Raw genomic sequence first — 26,215 nt, forward strand, 5'->3', positions numbered from 1 at the left:
AAAGCATGGGAAAAATTCAATGATGTAGATGGGGTGAGAAAAAAATAGATATATTATCATGTACACAGACAAAGCCTTTATGGTATAATAAAGATATAACTATTGGAGGAAAGGTAGTTTTTTATAAGTCCTGGTATGATAGAGGCGTAACAATAATCAATGATTTAGTAAAAGATCCCACTACATGTTCTTTCTATACATATCAAGAATTCATGCATGTGTATAATATCGATATAAATTTCCTTCAACTTCAGGGTATAATCTCATCTATCAAAAGACTTTTAACGAGACTTAATGTTGTAAATATGAACCATGAAATAGTCTATCCAATTATCCCTAATATTATCTTACTTTTTATGAAAAATTTAAATGGGACGAAAGATTTTTATAATATTATGGTTAAAAATAATCTCATTACAACTGGTAGAAGAAAATGGGATGATCCATTTGAAGATATTGAACTAAATTGGGTCAACATATATAATAATCCTTTCAAGGTTACTAAAAACACAAAACTACAATGGTTTCAGTATAGAATAGTACAAAATATTTGAACAACAAACTCGTTTTTTATGTAAAGTAGGATAAGCCAATAATCCAATTTGTAACATATAACTTGTGCAATCTTGAAGAGAAACCATTGTCCATATTCTTTGAGAATGCAGAGAAACTCAGAGATTTTTGCAAAGCGTAGAGACATTCCTGGATGCACTCTATATCCCGTTTCAATACAATAAACAAAGCTTTCTTTTTGGTTTGTTTTTACAAAATAGATATCATACTATAAATAGAGTAGACAATGAAATTTTGATTATTATTAAGTATTACATATACAAAACCAGATGTTTGCATAAAATTTTAAGTCCACATGCTCTACTCAACTTAATTAAAGAACACCACATTTCTCAAAAACATATTGCCAATAGTAAAGGTGGAGGTGCTCAATGGAAATGTGAAAATGAATGGAGAAAATGGGAAAAAATTATTGATTTAGCTGACTAGTTAACTATTTGTATGTTTCTTTATTTAATGCGACAATCTATGATAATACATAATAATACATAATACATCATGGCAATACATATATATAACTATGTATCATGTACTATAACGTTTTTACCATATACATAAATTAGTTGTCCTTCATTATGCTCCTGGAGTTTATAACACCACATAAATCTTGTTATTGATCTCTAGTCCTCTCTCTCTCTCTCTCTCTCTCTCTCTCTCTCTCTCTCTCTCTCTCTCTCTCTCTCTCTCTCTCTCTCTCTCTCTCTCGATCTCCCTCCCTCTTTCTCTATAATATGTATCATACTCTTTCCTTAGAGTGCTTGTGTAAGAACTTGCATGCGAGGGTCTGTATGTAGGCGTGTGTGGCGTATGTGTGTCTGTGTGGATGTGGGCGTGAGGATCATGTTCGTAAATAGAGAAATGAGGTAGAAGCTGCTACTGCAGATGATGATGATGATGATGATGGAAGATGATGAACAATAAGGATGTAGATTAATGAAGCTGATGCATCAGACAATAATGATGGTGTGTGAAACTGCGACTGCAAATGATGATGATGGTGATGATGACGATCAATTGAAATGATGATGATGATGATGATGATGAATGGTGATGGTGATGATGATGAGATGTAGATGAGGATGATGAATAGTGATGATGATGATGAATGAAGCTGATGCAGCAGATTATGATGTTGATGGTGAATGAAACTGATGTGGCAGATGACGATTGATGATAATCTTTTGTTTTGTATTTGTAAAAATGCTTTGGAAAAATAAAATAACTATAAAAAAATGTGTAGCTCAATGTTGTTATGGTAAGCCTTATGTTTGACTATCATCTGCTTATGAGCTTTAAGTTCAAATAGTATATCATTTTTTTAAAACTTATTAAACTGATATCTTTTTCTAAACATTTAATTTTAAACAAATATTGCTTAATCAATAGTAAAATAAGGTTATCTACTATCAAGTCTGTATCACAAAAACTGAATTTTCCAAATATAAATTCCTGTTTAATAAAATCAACAAAAATGTTATCAGCATTAATTAATTGTTTTAAATCACTTAAAAGATTAGTAACTTTGTCACAATCCCAAAACATATGTTCAATTGTTTCCGGAAAATTTCTACAGAATGTACATTTATTGTCTGGTTTAATTCCCATTTTATGTAAAATTGTATTTGTAGTTAAAATTCTATGGTTGATTCTGTATTGGAGCCATCTTAGTTTTGTATTATTAGTGGTTTTAAAGACATTTACAAAAATTTCTTTCCATTGATTTTCCTGGATATTAAAAGTTTAAGACCCTTTTCTTTGTGATGTGGGTTTTGTATGATTATAACACAAGATTCTATAAATGTCCTGCGTCCCTTTTTTATTTCTTAATATAAGTTTCAAATTAAATTTAATGGTGTGTTTGGTAAACAGATTACTGAAGAGAAAGTTTCATGTTTACTATTTATTAAATGTTTTACTGCTCTAATAATACCATGAAATAATAAAAAGTTGGATCTTATATCATATTTTTGGTGAAATTCTTCAAAACTATAAAACGTTCCATCTTTTTTGACAATATCATATATATACATTACTCCTTTCCAGAATCATTCTTTGTAAAAAAAACCAGCCCTGCAGGTAGGGCGTTAGAATTGTACCTGCTGCCCCTATTGCATGATCGTAAAAGGCGACTAAATTTAGGATCTTATCTTTTCTTTTCTTCCTAACTGACTTTATCTTTCCTAATGCCTTCCTTGGCACCGCCTCACTTTTGGCCTTGCGTTGAACGTTCGCCCCTGTGAGGAAGGCTCTGGGTTCTGTCCCCTGGCCGAGACACACCAAAGTCTATAAAAGTGGTAGTTTCTGCTCCTGCTTAGCGCTCAGCAAACGGGGAGTGGGACGACTGGTTCGCCCGTTGTCAGTATAATGTGACCGGGTGGGGTGTGTTGCTTGGTGTCTTCGTCGGCATGCTTCAGTGATATAGCATTATAAAAAGGGCAATAGTTCCACTATACAAGAAGACATAACATGAATTTACTGCAGTCTCCCAAAACACGCACCTCGCACAACACACACGCAACACACCGCATACATGGGAGGCCGTCCTTACATGACCATGGCTGTTAATAGGACGTTAATTAATCAAACAAACAAAAAATTGTAAAAAAAACAGGTTTGTTTATTTTGATGTTATAATTATACCACAAAGGTTTTTCACAAATTTTACCATTGTAAGTATTAGACCTTTCTATTGTTTTATACCATGCTTCAAGAACATTTTTCCAAAACAAGTTTGTACATTCTCTCAAAGTAATTTTGAGTTTTTGAAGTCCACAATTCGCTAATGAAAATTTATCATTATATTTATCTGCAATAATGCATCCAACTAGCATCATCTTTATAAATCCGCCTTACCCATGTTGCCTTGAGACCTGTTATAAAAAGATTTCGTGTTTGTTTTGTTTTGTCTTGATAAAGGGGCAGAAAATTTGACAATTTTGTTTTGTCCACACGGTTGGAATTACTTCCTTGTCCCATATTATTGTTATGTTAAACATAATGATATTTACGTCTACAGTGCAGTAAATACGCTACACACGGTTACACCAAATAGCCAAGTTGTGTTCTACCATTCCATTTCACATTATACGAGGATACTAGTAAATATAAAGTGACTCTTTCAGATACGTTTTCATCTCAACATACACAAAGCATGAAAACAAGGCCTATTACAGTGCATACACTATGTTGTAAAAGCGTTACACCAATCTAATTAAAACATACGGAGTGTACGGAGTAGATAATGAACATCGAATTTTAATTAGATTGAGCATTACACATACAGCTGAATTTATCAAAACTTATGATTTCCAATACATCACTGCAGAAAAACATAGAACGTCAACATTTTCACCCAGTTATGGCACATAGAACATTAAAATTCAGTATGGGGGGCGTTTATGATAAGTAATGCATTATAGTAACTAACAGTTCCTAGACAAAAATGTTACTGTCCTGTGCTTTATTGTATTGTAGACCTACAGTTCTGTATTTCAAGATCATAGCTACATTGTCTATAAAGAGATAGCGATATGGCCCAGTTCACAAACATTCCTTAACTTCAAGTAATCCCTTAATTGAAAATTCTCCTTTTCATTTAAATAAAATATAAATGCAAACGTAGTTCCTTAAAACAACCTACATGCCCATAGCGGAACTCGCGGAACGCAGTGGAGTTTAGACGCTGTGGTTTCCGAGAGAGCCACGTGACAGAAAGTATTAGATGTTGTTTTCATTATTTTATTCCAATGCGATACATCACTTATTGTATGGCTTTGCATTTTATTTAATTTCATTTTTATCGTCAATTATTGAATGACTATCTTTAGCTTGATTTGCCATCTATATTAAAATCCATTAGTAACATAACTGCCTTTACAAATGTTTTCAGTCTCCATTAAATCACTGAAACATAACAGGGACTATGACGTTAAGTAGTATGCTAGTAATAAGACAATTTAAATGTTAAAACTTAAAAAGTTTAAAGAAGACGCTCGATCTTCTTGGTCAATATGTCAAGTACTCCGGGCTGAAGCCTAATATTGAAACAACCAAGTGTATATGGTTTGGCAGCAAGAAACAGAGTGATGAAAGATTATGCAGAGGAAACTTAACTGATATGATGGACCTTTTATTTTTGTGGGAGTGAAATTTAGTATCAACATAAATGGTATTAATAATATTAACTTTGAAAGTAAAATAAAAGAAGTTAAAGCAATAATTCACTGTTGGTCAAGAAGACATCTTAGTTTTGTTAGTAGAATTACTGTAGTCTAAGACACCGCAAAACTCGACACATACGCACGCCATCCATCCAACTAGCAGGCAAAAACTAATTTTCGTAGGATATCTCAAATATTTTCCGGAACATTTTTTTTTCAAATATATATACCCCGGGGGGTCAGAGCCAAAATTTATACAAGTTCTGTTCCCCCTCCCCCAAGGTTGTTTGTGGCCAAATTTGGTTACAATTCATGCAGAACTCTATGACTAGTAGTGATTTAAAGGAAATGTTGACGGACAGACGGACGGACGGACGGACGACGGATGGACGACGGACGCCGCGCCATGAGATAAGCTCACCGGCCCTTCGGGCCAGGTGAGCTAAAAAATGGCAAAAGTATGGTTCTAGTCAAAACGCAGAAAGGCACATGTTGAAAATGGCCGCATGTTGTTATTCTATAAGGAAAAGTATCAATCTTTTTAAACATAAATACTGTTACATAATTTAAAGAAGGCAATTGTGCAAAATATCCTGTAAACATCAATATATATATTAAAACCATTCGGAAAAAAATCATGTATATGACCTAAATGGTAAAATTCCTATGAAATCAAATATTTTGTCAAATGAGTATCTTTGTTCCTTTGGTATGAACTCTCATTTCCAAAACTCTATTCATGTACTGATCTATAATCTGTATTGATACCACATTTAGTGCGACCGTGCGTACGACTCTACTAGGAAGTGCTTTCATCGAGTACACGTACGCCAGACCATCGTCGTTCAGGCGTGCAGTTCGCTGTTTTGTGTAGCACACAATCAGACGACACGTTATATTGTACTATAAATCAATTTGAAATCTGCTCATTCTCTAACGAACGTCTAGACTTTTTACTCGTCACAGATTTTTTTTTTCTGATCGAAAAAATGAAGCCAATATCTTAAGATATTTGGTTTGTTTTGACATGGCTTTGTTTTGATAGCCATCTACCAGCTAGAGTAAATTAAAAACGTTTTATATATTGTCAGTGAACAAAAAAACTTTAATTGTCTTCGAAAAACTACCGACACATAACATTGCCTAACACCGGCATTCCGAAGGATTCGAACACCTATCCATTACTTATCAATGAAGTTAATCTTAATATATATTTATAGTTAAGTATTTATATTAATCCACACATCCTTAAAAACCATCTACACGATGATAACAACCTCAAAAGGGGGGAATAGTGGTATAGGTATATATATATATATATCAAATCCGTCATAAGATAAATTGATACAGCGACATTTCAAATTAAAAAACAGTAACGATTTGTTTAGACGGATAGGAGAGTTCCTTCTATTTATTCTATTAAAAAAATGCACTCAAACAAAATGTCTCAGATGATCATTCGTCAAAAACATTTATACAATTTCTTTGTTAGGCTTGTTGGCCATATTATTGGAACTACACAATTGTTGAAGATGCTCGTTGCCAGTGTTGCCAGGATCAGCTGGAGATAAAGTTGGATATTTCGCTTCCGGGTCACACAATGGGGTAGTTTCCATGGTGGTTGGCGATTTGGTATCGTGGCTATCAGACGGAGGATTATCCGAGGTGTTTGATGCTGTATGTTGGATAAGAATAGCAGGGCTTTCGGATGCCTTTATAACAAGACGCTGCGTGTTTGTCGAGGCGATCACTACACCTAGGACAAGGAAAAATAATTGACACAGTTAAAAAGGTTATCTATAAACTAGAACTGCAGTGATAGATATAATACTATCATTGAATCAGTTATGGATGAAAATTTTCAAATACAACAGGTATTTTTTCAACATTTAGTTAAAGGCATTGATAAATGCCATCATATATTGTCTGTTTTTGCTGTTAAAATTGTTCAACTATTTGAAGGCGATCTGGAGCTAAAATTGTTAAACTATTTGTGGTCTGTTTCAGAATGGAAACTTACGTCCGGCAGCCTGTTGTCGTCGGTAGCGATCACAACATGTACATTACCACAAACTTTTTCTTCGTGCAAAATAGGCAATTATACCTATCATACCAAAGATCATAGCACCTCCCAGAGGCGCAGCAAACCTACAACATAATGTTTACTATACAATAATAGACTACAAGTGTGGTCGAAATTACAGAACTTGTTTCAAAAATAAAATTCTTTCGGGTCAATAATATATTTTCTTTGATTATTTTACGATACACAATGATCCGTAGATATATGTGTTTTAAATGCTACGCGGAGTTCATGACAACATACAAGTATTGTAAACAAAGTATTTTTACAGTAAATACAAATTTCCGACTTTCGAAGCAGGTTTCTACAAAAACGCATTATTAGTGAAATGAATTTACTGAATGTCAGTGAATGCCATCACTGATCATATAGACAAAATAAATATTAAATAAAATGACTAACCTTTTGGTGTTATTCCTCCATTCTTGAGCTTCAGTTTCTTTTTACTGTAATGAAATATGTTTGAAAGAATGATCAGGTCATAGTCCGGTTGTTTAAAGAGCGATTAGCTTAATTGCCTGATTAGTGATTTTTATTATTTGCTGTATAACCGATGATCATATCTTCACTGAAATAAGCCAGAAGATAAAGAGTAGTGTGTTGCATAATCTTGTAAAATCTTGTAAAGTTAGTTTTACAAAAAAATGATTTTATCTTTATTTGAAAATTGTAATAAAGCTTATCACCCTTTGATCAAATGGACCCTGATCTTTCCATTTTGAAAACAAATATTATTATCTTGATAGAACTTTCTATCATTTCAATATTTTTAACTAAATGCAACAACTCATTTGCGATAGGTATTCAATTAAATATACGTAATGTGGATACTCCCCAGAAAACAACAGCAGGAATGCAACAACACCGAGTAGACGTTGATAGTGGAATGCCATTATGCGAAATGCAGGTACACACATAGATTGTTTTAACTATTGTTTTGTATTGCCTACTTTAGACTGGTGACTCTACACGTACCGCTAAGGTAAACATTAGTTCGTGTGTGCAACAAATGTCAATAATATGCCAGTGTTCATGGATTTGATACCCTACTGAATAATGGCATTCTTGATATCGTCAAATGAAAAGTATTCTAAATACGTTTCATCATTAGAAGTGTAATTTAAACCGTATTTTGTTTCAATTTCATACATAAATAACAAAATACTGCAAACGTAATGATTAAAAAAATATGCGATACTTATATAAATATAATGATAGACTAGATTCAGAATTATGAACTAAGTTTAAGTTAACATTAACAAATAAGTTATATGTGTTGAGAATTGGGGAAACCCGAGGTGGGCGGTTCATACGGTAGATCGTATAGGATATGAGCAATTACTCGTTCATGGACTTAACAAAACAAATCAACTGTTAACTAAAAGTGTTTAGTTACAAAAATAAAATTACAGAGGCAGCGGAATATAAATTCATTGTCGATATATATATATATATCAGAATTTCTCCGTATAATAAGTTATCATGAATGTATCCTGTAAGTAAATATAGTATGGCTGATATCTTTATAGGTGGAGCAATGCAGAACATAGAGTTCAGTGGTCTTCTTTGCCTGACTTCAGGAGCAGGGGGATATAGTCAACATAATGTTTTACCGATTTATGCACTTTGGGCATATTTACTTTTACCCGATATCACACTATATCAACATAATCCATTGTAGGATTGGTTTTGAAAGTTATTTTCAAAATGGTACATTTAACATCAACTTCAAGTCACGATGACCCTTGACCTATGGTCAAGAACAGAATCTCTACCTATGGTCAAGAACAGAATCTCTAACATGAAAAAAAAACAGCATGATGATTTGAAGATCAACTTTCCCTTGGCCATTATTAACCAGAATTGTAATGTTTATTCATAAAGTTTTCAGCACTATGGATATTGAAAAAAGAAGAACCCACTATAGAGAAATGATACCGGTATAGTCGAACTTAATTAGGAACAGAAATATCCATAGTTGTCTATAGCTGTTAAGATTAGGATTACGTTTCAAAATGAGAAAGTGTGTTTTGTAGGCTGCACCAACTTCAACTGCATGCTATTTAAATGATGTAAACTATTTATTTCAACGTTTGTGGGAAGAAAAGATATCGCCCGGTAATGGAGGGGGTGCCGCGTAGTACTTATGAATACCGGATTATCTGTACCAGGAAGTTCGTTGCGTGTCACATTATTGTTTACCAATCAAAGATGAAATGACATATTTCGTTCCAACTACAATATATTCACACTGGAAGGCAATACTGCGGTAAGAAATTGATACGTTTTTATTTCTTTTTTTTAACATGTTTTATCATATCTGGATTTAGGGTTTTAGTCTGTTTTGTTTATGGATGTGTCCGTTTCAGGACGTTGAGAGAAAAACGAGAGTTCGCGGAGAAAAACCATCTACCTATCATCAGTTCCTGGGACCTACTCCTTTCAGATGCTTAACTTTCAACCCTGATGTATTTTTCGACACACATTGACCAATCGTTCTCAAAACTAAACACACAACAGAAGCGGCTGCTGACTGGGAACATTTACATAAAATTTGAGAAAATCTTTTCAATAGTTTTTGAGAAGAGGCAATAAATAATAAAATTGAACCGTCCCTAAGCCAAAGCTATGAAGTACGAGGGAGATACTGTTAACGGGAAATATCAATTCAGTAGTGATAACGAACTAAACTCTTAATTGTTAAAATTCAAGATGGTTGCTGGTCGGCCGTGTTGCTTCTTGCAACAGATAGCAATTTGCCGACTCTGCTCTTTTTCTCAATTAATATCAAATTCATCCAGGAAGGGATTCATTTCATACATAATAGAATTTCAATGAAAGAATTGTCCATGAACAGCCGTCACAACATGCCAAGAATATGACGAGACACGATACGATGTGATGATCAGGGTATGAAATATGACTCCAGAACGAATGAATACGCATTATCCAATATTCATGGCTCAATAGTAAACTCGTTAACTCGTGCCCGTTATCACATGTCTTGAAAACAATAAAGTTAATTCTAATGTTGTATCCATTCGTATCTATTGCAGAAGGTCTGAGTCAGCTGTTTTATAGTTTTTTGCAGTTTTTGATTTATTTCAAATGACCTTCGATATCAATCGACACAGCAAAATATTGAGTCGAAATATTTATGTTGTTTCTTTTAGACCAAATAACTTATCTATTACATCAATAGCAAATTGCGTGTATATACATAATGATATAGCCAATGTAAGGATGTCATGTTACATCAATGGTCTAAAGTCATATGATATTTCGAGATAAAGTGACAGAACAATACCTTCTTGGCCAAATTAATCTTCATGTTGAAATTGTGCCTCATTAATTAAAAGTAAAATTAAGCTCTTTCTTAAACATACACTTATAAGAACAATGCGATTGTTATAATACCTGTACTTTTTCTATAATTCTTAGCATGGGTTTAGAACCATTGGATCTTAGGTTACCGTAGTAATCAAGCTCAAACAGTTCGTTTTGTTAAATTCAGAATTGTGAATACTGTAGTCTTTTGTACTCTCCTTGTCGAGGTTTGAATTTCTTTAGCCCATTTAAGCATTGGTAGGGATAAGAAGACTTTTTAATAATAAGCCGTATTTACACTTTATTCAGTATGACCGAATAATTCAATCAGGAAGTGTTTAAGAAAAGTACATATGTACCGTCTATCTTCATTCACGAGTGAAGTTTGCTGTTTTGTGTATTATACATCAAGACGACACGATACACGATACAGATTTATTGTTCTTTTCCAGACCAGGACATTTGTTAAGTTTACAGACATACACACAACACACTTTGAGCCTGACAGATTGAACAGAAATTCGTCAATTATAAGCAGAGAACTACGCTGAACCACATTGGTCACAACGAACAATGGATACAACGAAATGACTGTGTATCTATTTACTCTGTTTGCACTCAAAACATCTATTAAATTTTTTTTTTTTTTTGACATTTTGGCAATAATACTGTAAATACATGTACACGACAGTTAATAAAGGTGATCTATTTCAGTGTTGCCAGGATATGATGGAGATGAAACTTGAGATTTCGTTTCCTGGTTGTACAGCGGAGGATTATCGGGTGTATTCGCTGGTGTACGTTCGGTGGGATAAGTTGGCATGCTGGATACATTAACATGCACGAGAGGCCGTGTGTCTGCCGAGATCATTTCCAAACCTAGAAAAAATATGATAATCATCTTAATTATCATATCAAGTTATCGCTCAATCGCTTAATCTTTATCTTAAAATCCCAAAAATAACAGGCTGTAACGTTAGATTACACGTATTCACGGGAGTTTTTCTTGTTATCGCCCATTTGTTAAGGTATTGTGGCTGTTGAAACTATTTTGTTTAAATGTTTTAGTTAAATTAACGTCAAATCAACAACCAGAGTCGTCTAAGGATGACCTCCATGTTACGTATGTGAATTCCGTGGTGCGTGTTTTGAGATGCTGTGGTATATTTGCTTTATGTCTTCTTGTAATATAGAAACTCTTGCCATTTTTATAGTACGATCCCACTAAAGCATATCGTCGAGGACAACAATCAAGCACATCTCACCCGATCACGTTAAACCGACAACGATCAAACCAGTCGTCCCACTCTCTTTATACTGAGCGCTAAGCAGAAGCAAAAACTACCACTTTTATAGACTATGGTTTGTCGCGGTCAGGGGACAGAACCTTTCTTGAAGAGGCGAGAGTAGCATGGGTGACTTGTGGTACTGTTCAAATGGAATTATTAGCGTCATGTAGATTTTCGCTGATTTCACTTTTATTAAAACTCTGCGAACATATCCATGCGAATCGTGTTAGCAAAGTTTATATATATATATATGAATAATTTCATAATTCAAGAATTATCTTGCAAATAGATTTCAGGCTGGCAAAACAATTCATATGTGAAAACATTTAACATACAGTGTTTGATTGGTTTAATATCCTAAAACAGTGAGGGTCATTTAAGAACCTACAGTGTCATGTTTATGCATAAATTTAGGCAGAGGAAAGCTAGAATACCCTAAGGAAAAGCACCGACTGGTGATAAGTACCTGGCAACTGCCCCAAATAAAATTCGAACTCGCGACCCAGAGCAGGAGGGCGTCTTAACCAGACTTTTTGGTGTAATTGTCTACTGTAAATCTACACGAATGTTGAAAACGCGACTACTATAACCCAGTACGATTGTTAGAATGGTTTGTAGTCGACTTTAGACTTACGTCTGGCAGCCTGTAGCTGTTGTCGATCGCGTTCGCGTTTCTGTATTCCCACAAACGTTCTGTATCGTATGCAACAACAGGTGACGAGGGCCATTATAACGATCACTGAACTCCCTCCAAGTATATAGTACCTGACATGATTGACAAAAAATGCAAAATCAGTATTGTCTTAAAGGAAAACAATAGCATATGTTACCTCATACCCTCTAAATTTTGGAAGATTTTTGAGAGTTTGCGCGATTACAATATTTGTTACTTTTTCATCGTTTTTCCTTAGAAATTAAAAATCCTTAAACTACATTTAAATCCAAAAATAAAAAGACAGAATGTTTTAATTCGATTCTTATAATTAAATGCTTGATATTTTCATATTTGTGAACTTCCATGATTAAAAACAGAAATCAACTTGATAAGTTGACATAGCTTATAATGTCGTAACACTGGTGATTTATGTGAAAACTTTGAAGTAAAAAAGATGGAATTTCAACTCTCCACATCGTGTAAAAAGCGCACATCTTAGAAATGGCCGCCAAATGGGTCATTTATTTAAACTGCTATTAAAATATTTACAAAAGATAGAAGACTTATTTTTGTCAGATTTGACTTTTTGAGATTTGATTAGACAATTTTTTTTTTGAATCCATAACAATTCTTCGTTCGTGGTTGAAACGAGACTTCAACGAGAGTGAAACCTTACCAGAGAAGATCCTTAAAGGTAGGTTTCGCCCAATGAAATATAAAGACTACGAAATTGAAATTTATCCTATACATAGATATAATCTTCAGATCATTTTCAATGCATACATCGAACAATATGGGTGGTCAGTTGCCTAGCTTGACCAGGAAAATACTCCTCTAAAAATAGAGCGAAGTCAAGCTTTACATAGAACATGATGAGGCCGCAGCAACATACGGAAGCGTGCAACAAAATGTCAGATAGAAGTGACAGTCTTGCCACGGCATGTTTAGTTAAAAAACAACAACAACAAATCGAAGTGCGAGGGACTGTTTATACATATCATATAATCTAAAACACTTCATGTTACTTACATACGCTCGCTAACTTTGTACACCAAATATACATGTAGTTAGTCTGTATTTGTGCGCTGGCATATGTGTTGAAATTTAACTCACCACGTGCAATGCCGTTACAAGAGTCCCAACAGATCCCGGCAAGTTCCGCTTGAGATGTGGCTTCTGTTTCTTTTATTGCTACATGCCATTTCTGAATTTAATTCCTATAGATATCCTAGGGTGCTACCGAATCCATTATAATTTCCTCCACTTTGTTGCCGATTCAGATATATTTTCTTCATCGCACACACTTTCGTTCAGCCATTTTGTTTACTTTTAGTGCGTGACAATGCGCATGCGCCAAACTTCGACAACACAATCCATCGCAGCTTCATTTGCATATTATTTTGTCTGACGGACACCGTAATAAATCAAGGATTTCCTTCAATTTTGTATTCAAGACACATTTGTTCAATCTCAAACACATAAGGAAATTAAATTGAGATATTTTAATATGTTTTTTCATCTTTTCTTCCGCTTATCGCATTTCACAAAAAAAAATATTTAGTTGGTTGGGCGAAACCTACCTTTAATGAAATAATTCCATGATCATATATTCAAAATAACTATAAGCTGCAACTCACGATCCGTTGTTGTTTCTCCAGCCTTCAGCTTCTTTTGCTGAAAGTGATAAATATTGTTTTAAATATAAAAATACTAACAATTATTTGATACTTAACAATCACTCTTAAAAATCACATCGACATATTTTAATATTGAGTGTTACCTTAGAATCGCAGCTTAGCTTTTGTTTGTTTGTTTGTGATGTGATTCTAAAGATCGGTTACAAAATGCAAAAAAAATACTAATTACTTACCAAGAACCACTAATAGGAATGCAACAACACCGAGTACACGTTGATAGTGGGAGGCCATTATGCGAAATGCCGGTAGATATATACATTGCTTTAACTATTGTTTTGTATTGCCTGCTTTAGACTGGTGACTCTACACGTACCGATAAAGTATACATTGGTTCGCACCCATATGACTTAAATACAGATCACCATTATACACCACGTTATGAAGATTAGATTGGGTTCCACATTTTTCATATTACTGTTATGTTATATCATACTGGTCAAGCGAGAAGTATATATAATCAATAGACGTTTTGAGGTCAATTGATTGTTTTACACGATACCTATCACTTCATGTATATTTCCAGAATTCGAGATATGATTTTTGATTGTAAAAATGAATAAATTGCAATTGCCGATGATCCCAGAAATATCATAATATTGAATTACTTTTTAAGACGTGATGATTAAAAGTTTTATATGTAAGTAAAAATTTAATGAATACGTTGAGTATCCTTAACATAGTCCAACTAAGCAACGAGGAATGTAACGTGTTGGCAATTTTTAACAGAACAATGCATTTTTATGAATTTGAGACCATCTTGTCATGTTCCTGACTAGATGAGGCTACAAAATGAAGCTCGCACATGGAGCGTTTTAAGTCACATTCTGCTCGTTGTTCGTTTTCAAATTCGTATTAGCCGAAAGAGAAAAAAGAATTGGTGCAAAATGGGAGTTTAAAAGTAATATATTTTATTTTATTTTTTTTACATTGGGCAGTCATGATACGACAAGATGAAGACCACTTACATTCATGAGTCCATAAATTGATCTTTTTTTATTTTTATAAGCTGTTACGAAATAGTATTATATAGTTGTTATGAATGCAGTTTAAAGTAAATATGAAAGGTGTTTCCAACGACGAAAGGTTTGTCTCCGCGGACCCGTCCGACTATTCGAAAAAATATGGATTCTTTCTTTGATTGAAATTATAAATCAAGGAACAAAAAAGCTGATTCTCAAAGGTAATTGCCTTTATTGAAGATAAATTATGCTTAACCCAATTAGACATTTTCAAGACTTTGTGAAATAGGATAAATACGAAACGTTGGAGTCTGAGGGTAAAATTTAAGCCAATACTAAGTATTATCGCTATACAATCGATATTTAATGTCAATTAGGACATTGGTAATAGAAGAGTAAATGTTACTTGCTAATGCAAAGGTATCCTTGATACTACAGGGGTTACTATCCCTGCCATTAATATCAATTTTCCTGTGTTTCACAATAAGATAGTTCAGGGGTGGATATAACGTCAGTGAAAGTAACCCCTGGAGTATTGAGGATGATACAAAGGATGCTGCTGCTATTGATATCATAATTAATTGATATAATCAGAATTACGTATGTTTCAAGTCACAATGTAGTAGAGTCAATGGAACCACAAGTACATTGAAAAACATCTTCAACACTCCAGGGGTTATTATGACTATCGATATATCCACCCTCTGAATATATCATAGCAAACCTAAAGGCTATTTGTGCAACAACAGGTAAGCATGTAGTTTGGAATGAATCGATTAACAGTACATATGTATTTTGTATGGATGTGCAGCTGAGCCCCTCTCTCTCTGTAAATATTCTAAGGAAATCTCTGCAGGCCTGAGAATGGTCAGTTTTGTTTGCTATAACATATTCCAAGGATTGGATATTATGACTTAGATAGTAACCCCTGGGGTATCGAGGATGAATGGAAAGAGTACTTATTGTTTATCAAACTGAACATAAGACGCAAGTCTACCATACATTTTTATTTACATTTCGCTTTTGCTTTGTGTTATAATATTTAAAACGAAGAACATTCCAGGGCTTGTCAGGTTAAGAGGATGAATCAACACTGATTTCGGGCCCGCTACAAGAATTAGAAGTGTAATGCTAATTTATTGGGAGACTTTATTCTCTTTTCCAGGACAGGGATATCCGCGATTTTACTGGTGTTATAGATTGGTAAGAGAAAAAGATTCATTCACCGTCTTTGGGGTAGGACAGGAGATCTTAATCATCTGGATAACATTCTGAAGCTGTCAAACACTCGGCACAGTCTCGTGTTTGACAAAAAAATCATACTCACCGGATTGAGATTAACAGTTCACCCCTTTGGAATGAGACGAGAATCCTAGCCCGACGGTAATATTCTTAAGTTGTCAAACACGATGCTTTGATCTCCTATCCCACTCCAAAGAGAGTGAATGATTATTTTTCTCATTTTCTCTTAGCCCGCGTTAGCACGTGCAAAAATCTCGTGTAGCTTGTCTTTACCTTAGGGTGAGATAGAAAAATCTCACACTGGTAAAATTGCAGATATCCCTGTCTCAATCAAAAGGGGGTGAACGGTTCTATGATCCCCTCCGCCACCAATGCCTTAATTTATGAAAAGCAATAAATAGATAATTAAATCTTATTTAAACTTTTTATTTACAAATTTTGGGACAAGTTTTATCAGCTAATTTGCTGACAAGGTAAGATTTCATATTAAGATGCCATATTATTTGCAACTGAATGATCAATTTCTATTAAATGTTACACAATATGTCAATGTCTAGCTATAGATTTATTTTTATTAATTTTGGGAAACAATTGTCCAATTTTAACATTCAATATAAACCACACTTAGTCATATATATCCTATATTTTGTTATATGTTACGAGCTTCTTTAAATTTTAATCATGAAATTCAAAAGCTCATACTTTTCTGAATTATAAAATGGGTTTGCTAATTTTTTGGCATTTGTATTTTTGAAAATAGATGTTAAAAATTGAATCTATAATACAAGGGAAGCAATTCAGTTTTCACATACATATATCATATTCTAATAATAAATATACAATCGAATTTTGAAACACAATAATTTATTATACCGTAATTAATTAATTAAGACTATTGATTCATAAAACACCTGTATTTAAGGTCACCTACAGAACAAATAGCAGGCACAACTCAAGCTTGGTTTATCGCTTTGTATTTGAAATGTTGTTTTACTGAAGATGAATACAGCCATGTATGAACTAAATATACAAGATAGCATTTATACAAAATGAAATATAAAAAAAATAATAAACGAAATTCTGTGAAGGAAATCAGAAGAGACGGTCTACCTTAACGTGACCAATATATACAGCTGTACCTAATTATTAAGCAATAACAACAACAAACATATTGATAAACAGAATCTCCTAAAATCCAATAAAATTATATAATATCAATATATGAGAGTACGCCTAAGCGATATTAGTTCTAGAAACGTGTGTTAAGGTAAATCATACATGTAAGGATACAAAAGTATATCGGTGTGTAGACAGAAAATACACTATGGAAAATTTATTTAAAATGGATGAAGCAACGATAATAGCATTCATATAAAAAAATCAAAAGCTTAATGATTTCGACTTCAACAAAACCAATTCAAAAATTTCCCGTGCTCTCGTTTTATCATTTTATTTTTTTCTGAAAAAAAACCCGTTTCAACCAAAATGAAATATTTTAATAATTGTAGTTTTGAATAAGTGAAGAAAATAAACACGTTGATATGACAGTTTTTCTGGGTTTCGTTTGATTTTACGTAAACATCTTATGAAATCAAATAAGATAAATAAGACGTCCCAGGATTTGCTTCTGATGGAAACTCTGAGTGTCATACGAAACACCACCGACCTACGACAATGTCTAACAAACTGTTCCAAGTTGGACTCGTTATGTGATCCTCGTAGTTAGATATACAATAACAAAAGGATGAAGGAAATTATCAAAACTGCCTATACTGTGAGAAAAGCAAGCATGTATCGGATCACAGTCTTGCAAGTAACCGGTTATATTTACAGACATTTCAATCGGTGTAGCTATAATAAATTACAAAAAAAAAAAAAAAAAAAAAAAAAAAAAAAAACCTGAACAAACAAACAAAATGGCACTGCTCTGACTCTACGAGAAAACATATACTTTTAAGGTATCTTTTTTTAGTATGAACGCGACAGACAACTCCTCAACCCAGCATCTAAACTCTTTGATGGTATCCAGTGTTGTAAGGGTTTGACGGAGATGGACTACCGGGAGTTGTCTGGGCATCAGATGAAGAACTGTTCAGGGTACTGCGTGTTCCTCGCTGGTCATACCCAGTGTTGTATGGGTTGGCTTGGCTACTTGATGTATCAACCACATGGTGATGTGTGTCTACGATTAGCATAGCTGGAAAATAACAGTATTAACAATAATAAAATTAGATATTTTAATGTGTGACTACAATAGATCTGGAAATTGATAATAAATTATAATTTTGATGATTATATGGTGTGAGAACTTAAGATAAATGTACATGGTTTGTTCAAACATCAAGCTGAAGGAAAAGCCTGAATTTTACATTGGATATGCCAGACTGATGAACACTTACGTCTGGCTGGTTGATAGCGTTTTTCCACAAAAGTTCGGTATCGTAAGCAACAAGTTATGCAGAAAACCATGATCACAAGAGAGCAACTTCCTCCGGCAATGATGTAGCTTAAACAGAACGTGAAACTCAGTCACAATATACGGTATTTATACAAAAATAAAGTTGGTGAAGAATTAGAGGATTTATTAGCAAAACTGGTTTTGATATTATTATCATACTTAAGACAAAAGTAGTGATTAATTAAAACAGATTAACTAAAACAGAAAATTATAGGAATGTGAGTGTAAGGGGTGAAAATAAAAACTATGATAGCTTAAATACCAACAGGTCGGACAGGGTTCCGCCATATGACTTCCCGACCTGGGTATCAGACTACCGCATGCATGTCACCGTCAACATGCACAATGAAATGGTTTTAACAACTGGTGTAAATTACAGTTGAATAGTTTCATTTCATGTGTGAATTACAGTAATTTCCACTTGAACAAAACTGTTCGATAGATTAGAAAGCACCATTCATCGCGGATGTTTAACCAACATTTCTCTGACAGACATTTATGAACATTGGTCAGTGAACTTCTTGCTAAATGCATATAATTCAACATACTATTCCCAACAGAATCATAATGAATCTCGTCATTTAAAAGCAACAACGTTTTTTCAAGATAAAATCAGAGGTAGTGATCCATTGACCTTGACCTTTAACAAAATGACCTTGACCTGCAACCCACTGTCACTGACTTAGGGTCAGACGAGGCTTTCGTTGCCCCATTGTCAGGCAACTCAATGTCAACTTGTGAAAAACTTGGTTCATATTATGTTTCACAAAATGTTTATCAGTTAGCTACTTTCAAATATCCCATTGTAAAAGTCCAAGATGGCCGTTCAGCAGCCATTTTGAATCCAGTTATCCCAAAATGTTACACAGCAGCTCTAGATGACACGAGGAGTTATTCTACCAAATTGGTAACACTCAAATTTCTCCAGTAGACAACTTGGTCGCTGCGTAGCCATTTTGGATTCGGTTTACTGAAAACATTAAACAGCACTATAGGATGGCATGTGAAATTATCCTGCCTTTGAAAACAATACCCTCCCATTGCAATTTTATAAAAATAAAGCAAAACAAACAGACAGATAGACAGACAAAATGATGATTGTAGGACAGCCGAGGCCCAAATAATAAAAAAATATCTGGCTGACATAGAAAACATTGCTGCTTGAAGTGAAATATGAGATAAATCTTATGAAGCACTAAAGCATATTTTCATGTGTTATGAAACTACTTACCTGTGCGTGTTCGTCCACCAACATTCGACTTCTTTGACTAAAAGTCAATAAAACATTGACTTTAACGGAATATGTATAGATACAACACGGGAAACGATTGATATTTTTTCAGATATGTCGATTTTAGCAAATATGCCGCCATGTAGGCTTTTTACAGGTTCTAATTATGAAACATAGACCCAGACATTTTGTTGGATCAGTGACAGGTTAACGCTAGTCAATTACAAGGGCTAGACTTGGTTCCAGGCCACAAATGTCATCCACAGGACGGAATGTTGGCTCCTTTTCTGTAAAGATATTATTGCTTTTGATTCCTTATGGCTTGTTCACATTTTATCATTTAGGAAAGACAACAATTGTGTAAGAAAAACGTTGGTAAATGTCCATAATATGGGAGAATATAAGTTTAACAGTGGCTTGTTAAAACCACCCACTGAGTAATCTGTAGTCCACTTTATTTTGTAGTATTCATATAAACACTATTGGCTAGCATTTCACATTTCTGGTTACACAATGTAATATGTACAGTATATCTGATTAATGATGATTTTACCGAATACTCACCTAGAAACACCACCAGAAATGCCACCACACTAATTACATGATGATTTAGTGACGCCATCTTGCAAAAGGCAGGTAGATGTTCGCATTAATTTGTTATTGTTACGGATTGCCTGCTTTAAAACCGGCAACACTAGAACAAACCTTACAGGTACAGAAAGATACACATTAAGATTGATATTCTTCGGTGGTTCAGTCAGTCCCGTTGAAGTCTCGTTTTCGACATAGAATCAAAGAAGTTATGAGATTTTCAAATAAAAACTATCAATATCTGTAGCAAGCTTGCCTGTTGCAAATTTTTGTCAAACAAATTACATTACTAATTTAGTAGATTTTTTTTATACTGGGGATTTTTAAGAAATGGCCCATTAGCGCCATTTATGAAAATTGTGTCTTTTTTCCGCTATTGAGTAGAGCCACAAGATTTATCCCATTTTTTAACTGAAATTGATTTACATAAATCATCAATGCGCCAGTATATTTAGCTGTATCGGAGATCCTAATTTTTGCTTTAAACTTTACTACTGGGTCCGTGTGTAATATAAAACATTGAGCATTAATGTTGTGAAATGAAACACGTTATGTCACTTATATTTTTACATTTATATGTAAATTTTGAGCACTTTTTATTTTTTTACTCCTAAAATACTGAAAAATAACAAATAAATTGAGAAAATGGGGTCAAAAAAGTAAGCAGCACAGAACCCCCCATTTTTCCTGCCTGATTTATAAAGAACAACGCCATTCCCTGTTTATATGCAAAATATAAATAACAAAAGTTTTAAATACCAAACTTTTTTCTAATAAAGGGATAAATTTTTGCAAAAATGGACTGAAAATGTGTGCATATTGTATTTCAAAATTAAAGGGTAGGGGTAACATATATTGATAATCTGAGAAAAAATATTAGTCTTATTAAATCAAAACTGGCATATTTTAAAGGAGACAACTAGAAAATAAATTCTACAAACATCCATACAAAACAAACACCATTCATTAGCAAAATATTGGGCTTAATCTGCTTGTGTATCTATTAGCCCAAAACTGGCGAAATTCCTCACCCCCATAGAAATACCAATAAATTGACAACTATTTAGCTTTGAGTGACAATAAGCTCGAAACACGATCGACACAGACATAAGTTTTTTTTCATTAAATGCGGAGAGTCTTTAATTATACTGTCTCTCGATTTAAGGAATTAAAATTATGTGTATCTAGCTGATGTATCTGCTCTCGGTCGATGTAAAGCCAAACTAGCTTCATTGTGCCAGTTTTTGTGTTGTCGTATGGGCCATTTCCTATTAACGTCACAAATCTGTCTTCACCTCCCTGGTAAAACAAGGAACGAATGTAAGACCTACCATTTATGTGAGCTAATCGGTTTAGGTTGACGAAGATGTCTGAGCACACACCCCTCCCCAAGGATCCGCCACACTTATATTAATATTGAATTTAATTTAAGTGTGATATTTCATTAAAATATATCAGGCATCATTTGACATATACCACACATAATGATGTCCCCAATTTCGAATAAAGTAAGAGTGACATCACCAAGTTTTACATCGTTAAAAATGACAAATAGACGATCTTACATGAGTGACTTTGTGATTTGGAATTTATCAAACGAGTTCAATAATTTGATATGCCACAAGCCTTTAAGGCGAATGGCATATCAAATTATTTAACTAGTTTGATAAATTTTATATCACATAGTTACGAGCGTAAAATTCTATTCATCACATAACTTTTGTTAATAGAAATAGAAATGAAACTTTAAATTTCGTCTCTATATTATACAGTAGAGATCCGACTCGGATGTGACGTTTCCGTCTACTGAAACCTAAATCTATATGTGACGTCATAACAGTGTTATTACAGATGTGTCTTACGATATTTATGACATGGCCGTATGACATGGCTGGACGGGCCAGTTATGTGATAAATGTGTTTTCATAATTATTATCACAAAATTGAACAAGGACATAGTCATTCAGATCCCCCGCCAATGGAGATATCAAAGCTGAAGTAAGTTTGATTGTGGAGACTTATGTGTATGAAACAAAAAAAAAAGGAAGTTGAGCTAAAGAAAGATGGAGTATAATTCAAGTAAAGCAGGGCTGCAATTGTTGAATCAGGTATACAGCCTTGACATTTATATTAGACTATATACACAAAGATGGGTGGAGTTTTGCAAAGTAACATTTACCATTTACCATGATATTTTCAGCAATGTTTCCATGGTAACGGAAAAAGTGCAAAAGTGAAAACCTAAAAAAATAGCAAAAGGTACTACTAGACCATATAAAGAATGTGTCTATGAAGTTTCGTGGAAATATCTCTGCTGGTTTTAGAGTTGTGCTCCGGAAATGAACCTGCTACAGAAATATGATATTTTCAGCAATGTTTCTATGGTTACAGAAAAAAGCACAAAAAGTGAAAACCTAAAAATAGCAAAAGGCACTACTAGACCATAAGAACAATGTGTCTATGAAGTTTCATGGAAATATCTCTGCTGGTTTTAGAGTTATGCTCCGGAAATGATTCTTACACAAAAATCTGCCATTTTCAGCAATGTTTCCATGATTACAGAAAAAAGTACAAAAAGTGAAAACCTTAAAATACAAGTCTATGAAGTTTCATGGAATAATCTCTGCTGGTTTTAGAGTTGTGCTCCGGAAACGATTCTTACACAAAAATCTGCCATTTTCAGCAATGTTTCCATGGTTACAGAAAAAAAGTACAAAAATTGAAAACCTTAAAATAGCAAAAGGCGCGCTACTAGACCATAAGACCAATGTGTCTATGAAGTTTCATGGAAATGTCTCTTCTGGTTTTAGAGTTATGCTCCGGAAATGATTCTTACACAAAAATCTGCCATTTTCAGCAATGTTTCCATGGTTACAGAAAAAAGTACAAAAAGTGAAAACCTTAAAATAGCAAAAGGCACTACTAGACCATCAGACCAATGTGTCTATGAAGTTTCGTGGAAATATCTCTTCTGGTTTTAGAGTTATGCTCCGGAAACGAACCTGGTACAAAAATATGATATTTTCAGCAATGTTTCCATGGTTACGGAAAAAATGCAAAAAATGAAAACCTAAAAATAGCAAAAGGCACTACTAGACCATAAGACCAATGTGTGTATGAAGTTTCGTGGAAATATCTCTACTGGTTTTAGAGTTATGCTCCGGAAACCATTCGTACGGACGGACGGACGGACGGACGGACGGACGGACGGACGGACGGACGGACGGACGGACGGAACCCATTTGTATATCCCCCGCCAACTTCGTTGGGCGGGGGATAATAAAAAAAATACAATGTCGTTAATTTTCTACGGTAAACGCATTATCAGTATGTCAGAAAGAAAAAATAACTAACATTAATTGATCAAGAAATCGGAGCCAGGTTGATCTGGGATTAAAAGAATAAAAGTTTGAATCTAATTGACGGCCATGACATGATGATAAGCTAGTGTCACATTCAGATCAATCGTTTTTAAAGTGAATAGTCGGGCAAAGAAAACAAGTCTAAATTTTTCATTGGCCTTCCAAAAGTTCTCACATATTAATACGATGGTCAAGTTCTGCTTAGTTTCCCAGTTCTGACCATTAAAGTAAAGAAAAGTTGAAAGCATTGAAAGCGAGGCTGTGTGGAAATGTAACCACGGACATAGTGAGCCGGGAGGACGTTTTAGAATTCCCATACTTTAAATTAATTTCTTCGTACGCAGACAGATTTTGACGAGAGATTTTTATTTTTCCATTTCATAAGAAATTATACTGGGTACATTCACACCATTTTTACCGACTTTAGCCATCCTTGCCCGACTGTTCACTTTAACATTAGTTTTACGTTTATTAAATATAAATTTATATAGGACAACTTCGATTTTCATCATTACCTATCATTATTTATTCATTTATACATAATATTGAGAAAGTGAAGACTTACGAAGTAACTCAAACTCAAACAATTGTCTTTGTCAAAGTATGAATCTTAACTTTGCTATCACTCCGATACTTTTTTGCATTAGCAATTCAAGCTTACTGATTATTTAAATGTTTTAAGAAAGAAAACGTATCACCCTGCTAAAAAGAATGACGCCACTGTTATGTTGACCTTACGTTTAAAACGTATCACCCTGCTAATTAGAAGGACGCCACCGTTATGTTGACTTTACGTTTAAAACGTATCACCCTGTATCACCCTGCTAATTAGAAGGACGCCACTGTTATGTTGACTTTACGTTTAAAACGTATCACCCTGCTAATTAGAAGGACGCCACCGTTATGTTGACTTTACGTTTAAAACGTATCACCTTCTTAATTAGAAGGACGCCACTGTTATGTTGACCTTACGTTTAAAACGTATCACCCTGCTAATTAGAAGGACGCCACCGTTATGTTGACTTTACGTTTAAAACGTATCACCCTGCTAATTAGAAGGACGCCACTGTTATGTTGACTTTACGTTTAAAACGTATTACCCTGCTAATTAGAAGGACGCTACTGTTATGTTGACCTTACGTTTAAAACGCATCACCCTGCTAATTAGAAAATTAGTTTTTTAACAAGTTTCATAAATTTAGTTTTTTCTCATTACGTATGAAACTATTACCCTGTCAAAGCGAGGGACGCCACTGTTACGTTCACCTTACGTATAAGGTTATGTCTAGTTACTCCACCAGGAAGTTCAGTAAGGTACTACACCTGAAAGTCATCCATCCGTGTAAACCTCTGCACACCATACATGTGATATAAGCAAACCAAAACTTGTTTACAAAACTAGGCCTATTGTTGTTTAAATTGATGTTCTCAAATATTGATTAATATTAATATATTGATTATTATATGTTTAAAAATACACAACAACAAAAAAATCCTAATCATAACAGTTAAATTTGGTTAAATCCTAATATACGTGTTTCTCTTTTAGAAACTTAATTAGTTTCATTCAAACATATGAATAAATCTGCAAAATGAAAATATCATATTACCACTTTGGCCTACAATTTAAAAATTATATGAAACTTAGTGAGCTCAGATTAGCGAACATAATTTTCTGTATAATGAAATGTGTAAAATTATAAACAAACGAGTAAACATACAAATGATGTACATGTATATGGTTTCTGTGGATATTGTTTTCGAACGACAGTGATCATGATATCACAATTGTATTTCACATTTAAGTAAGCACTAAATGATCTAATAATAAGTTATTCACTAATCGACATATACTAAAACAATGATAAAATTTAAAGTAAGGAATTTCCATTACCCAGAGAAATATCACTCATGGTATATTTCGAACTGGTCAAGTTTTCTTTCATTTGATGACAAATGAACTTCAAGTTGAACAGGGAACTGACGAATCGCCAGCTGTGAATCAAACCGCCCATGATACGTTAGGTACACGTGCGTTCGAGAGTAACACAATCGACTGACAAAGACTGTGTGATATAATTGAAATAACAAAATAATCATGAGAGTAATGTAAACATTCCACACTTAATGTACTTCCAGAGAACGATATCCACCATCTTGAGTTGTATAATAAAATTTGAATTGAAGTTTCGACCCTGATAGTGGTTAAATAAATATTGACAAATAAAGACTCGTGAATGATAACAGATAAACAAGGTAGGTGTTCCGTGAGAGAGAGCGTCCCTTGCCTAATAGCTTTTTGACACACAACTAACATATTTTGGTCTAAACTGGACCATTCGGAAAAAGATCCCACAATCCCTCAAATTCATTAATTAGTATGTCTATGTAGGTTATTTAATAAAAATGAAATACGTTTTAAACTCTATCTGTGTTAAGTTTCTCTTGAGTGACAGCAATTGAATCACAATGATCATAACGGAGATTAATCATGAAAAACCCATCACGTCTTTAAAAAGCAAAAGAGCATTTGTGATATCCTACACAGTAAAGCAATTCTGGTAGTCGATGGAACATATATCTTCATT

General features: G+C 34.0%; 2 protein-coding genes and 1 long non-coding RNA gene across 4 annotated transcripts; all 3 read right to left on the reverse strand.

Moving 5' to 3' along the window:
* Positions 1–6,067: 6,067 nt before the first annotated feature.
* Positions 6,068–7,938, reverse strand: LOC138327840 (uncharacterized). The gene is made up of 3 exons (XR_011209111.1): positions 7,219–7,938; positions 6,754–6,881; positions 6,068–6,489 (listed from the first exon to the last, which is right to left on the reverse strand). It is a non-coding gene; the product is annotated as an uncharacterized lncRNA (long non-coding RNA).
* A 2,628-nt stretch (positions 7,939–10,566) lies between these two features.
* On the reverse strand, positions 10,567–14,098 carry LOC138327839 (uncharacterized). Its single transcript, XM_069274260.1, has 4 exons — positions 13,958–14,098; positions 13,725–13,761; positions 12,067–12,197; positions 10,567–11,022 (listed from the first exon to the last, which is right to left on the reverse strand). The coding sequence occupies exons 1-4, from the start codon at positions 14,013–14,015 to the stop codon at positions 10,835–10,837; spliced, it is 414 nt and encodes a 137-aa protein (XP_069130361.1). The 5' UTR covers positions 14,016–14,098; the 3' UTR covers positions 10,567–10,834.
* A 3,747-nt stretch (positions 14,099–17,845) lies between these two features.
* Positions 17,846–20,401, reverse strand: LOC138327841 (uncharacterized). 2 transcript variants are annotated; one of them, XR_011209112.1, is made up of 4 exons: positions 20,239–20,401; positions 19,675–19,961; positions 18,385–18,491; positions 17,846–18,182 (listed from the first exon to the last, which is right to left on the reverse strand). XR_011209112.1 is itself a non-coding variant. In XM_069274261.1 (4 exons), the coding sequence occupies exons 1-4, from the start codon at positions 20,294–20,296 to the stop codon at positions 17,992–17,994; spliced, it is 393 nt and encodes a 130-aa protein (XP_069130362.1). In that variant the 5' UTR covers positions 20,297–20,401; the 3' UTR covers positions 17,846–17,991. The 2 variants fall into 2 exon arrangements, 1 of the variants encoding a protein (XP_069130362.1); XM_069274261.1 differs by having other exon boundaries at positions 19,675–19,711.
* Between the last annotated feature and the right edge of the window lie 5,814 nt (positions 20,402–26,215).

Source organism: Argopecten irradians, chromosome 7 (assembly GCF_041381155.1).
Source record: "Argopecten irradians isolate NY chromosome 7, Ai_NY, whole genome shotgun sequence".
In the NCBI taxonomy this organism is placed as follows: domain Eukaryota; kingdom Metazoa; phylum Mollusca; class Bivalvia; order Pectinida; family Pectinidae; genus Argopecten; species Argopecten irradians.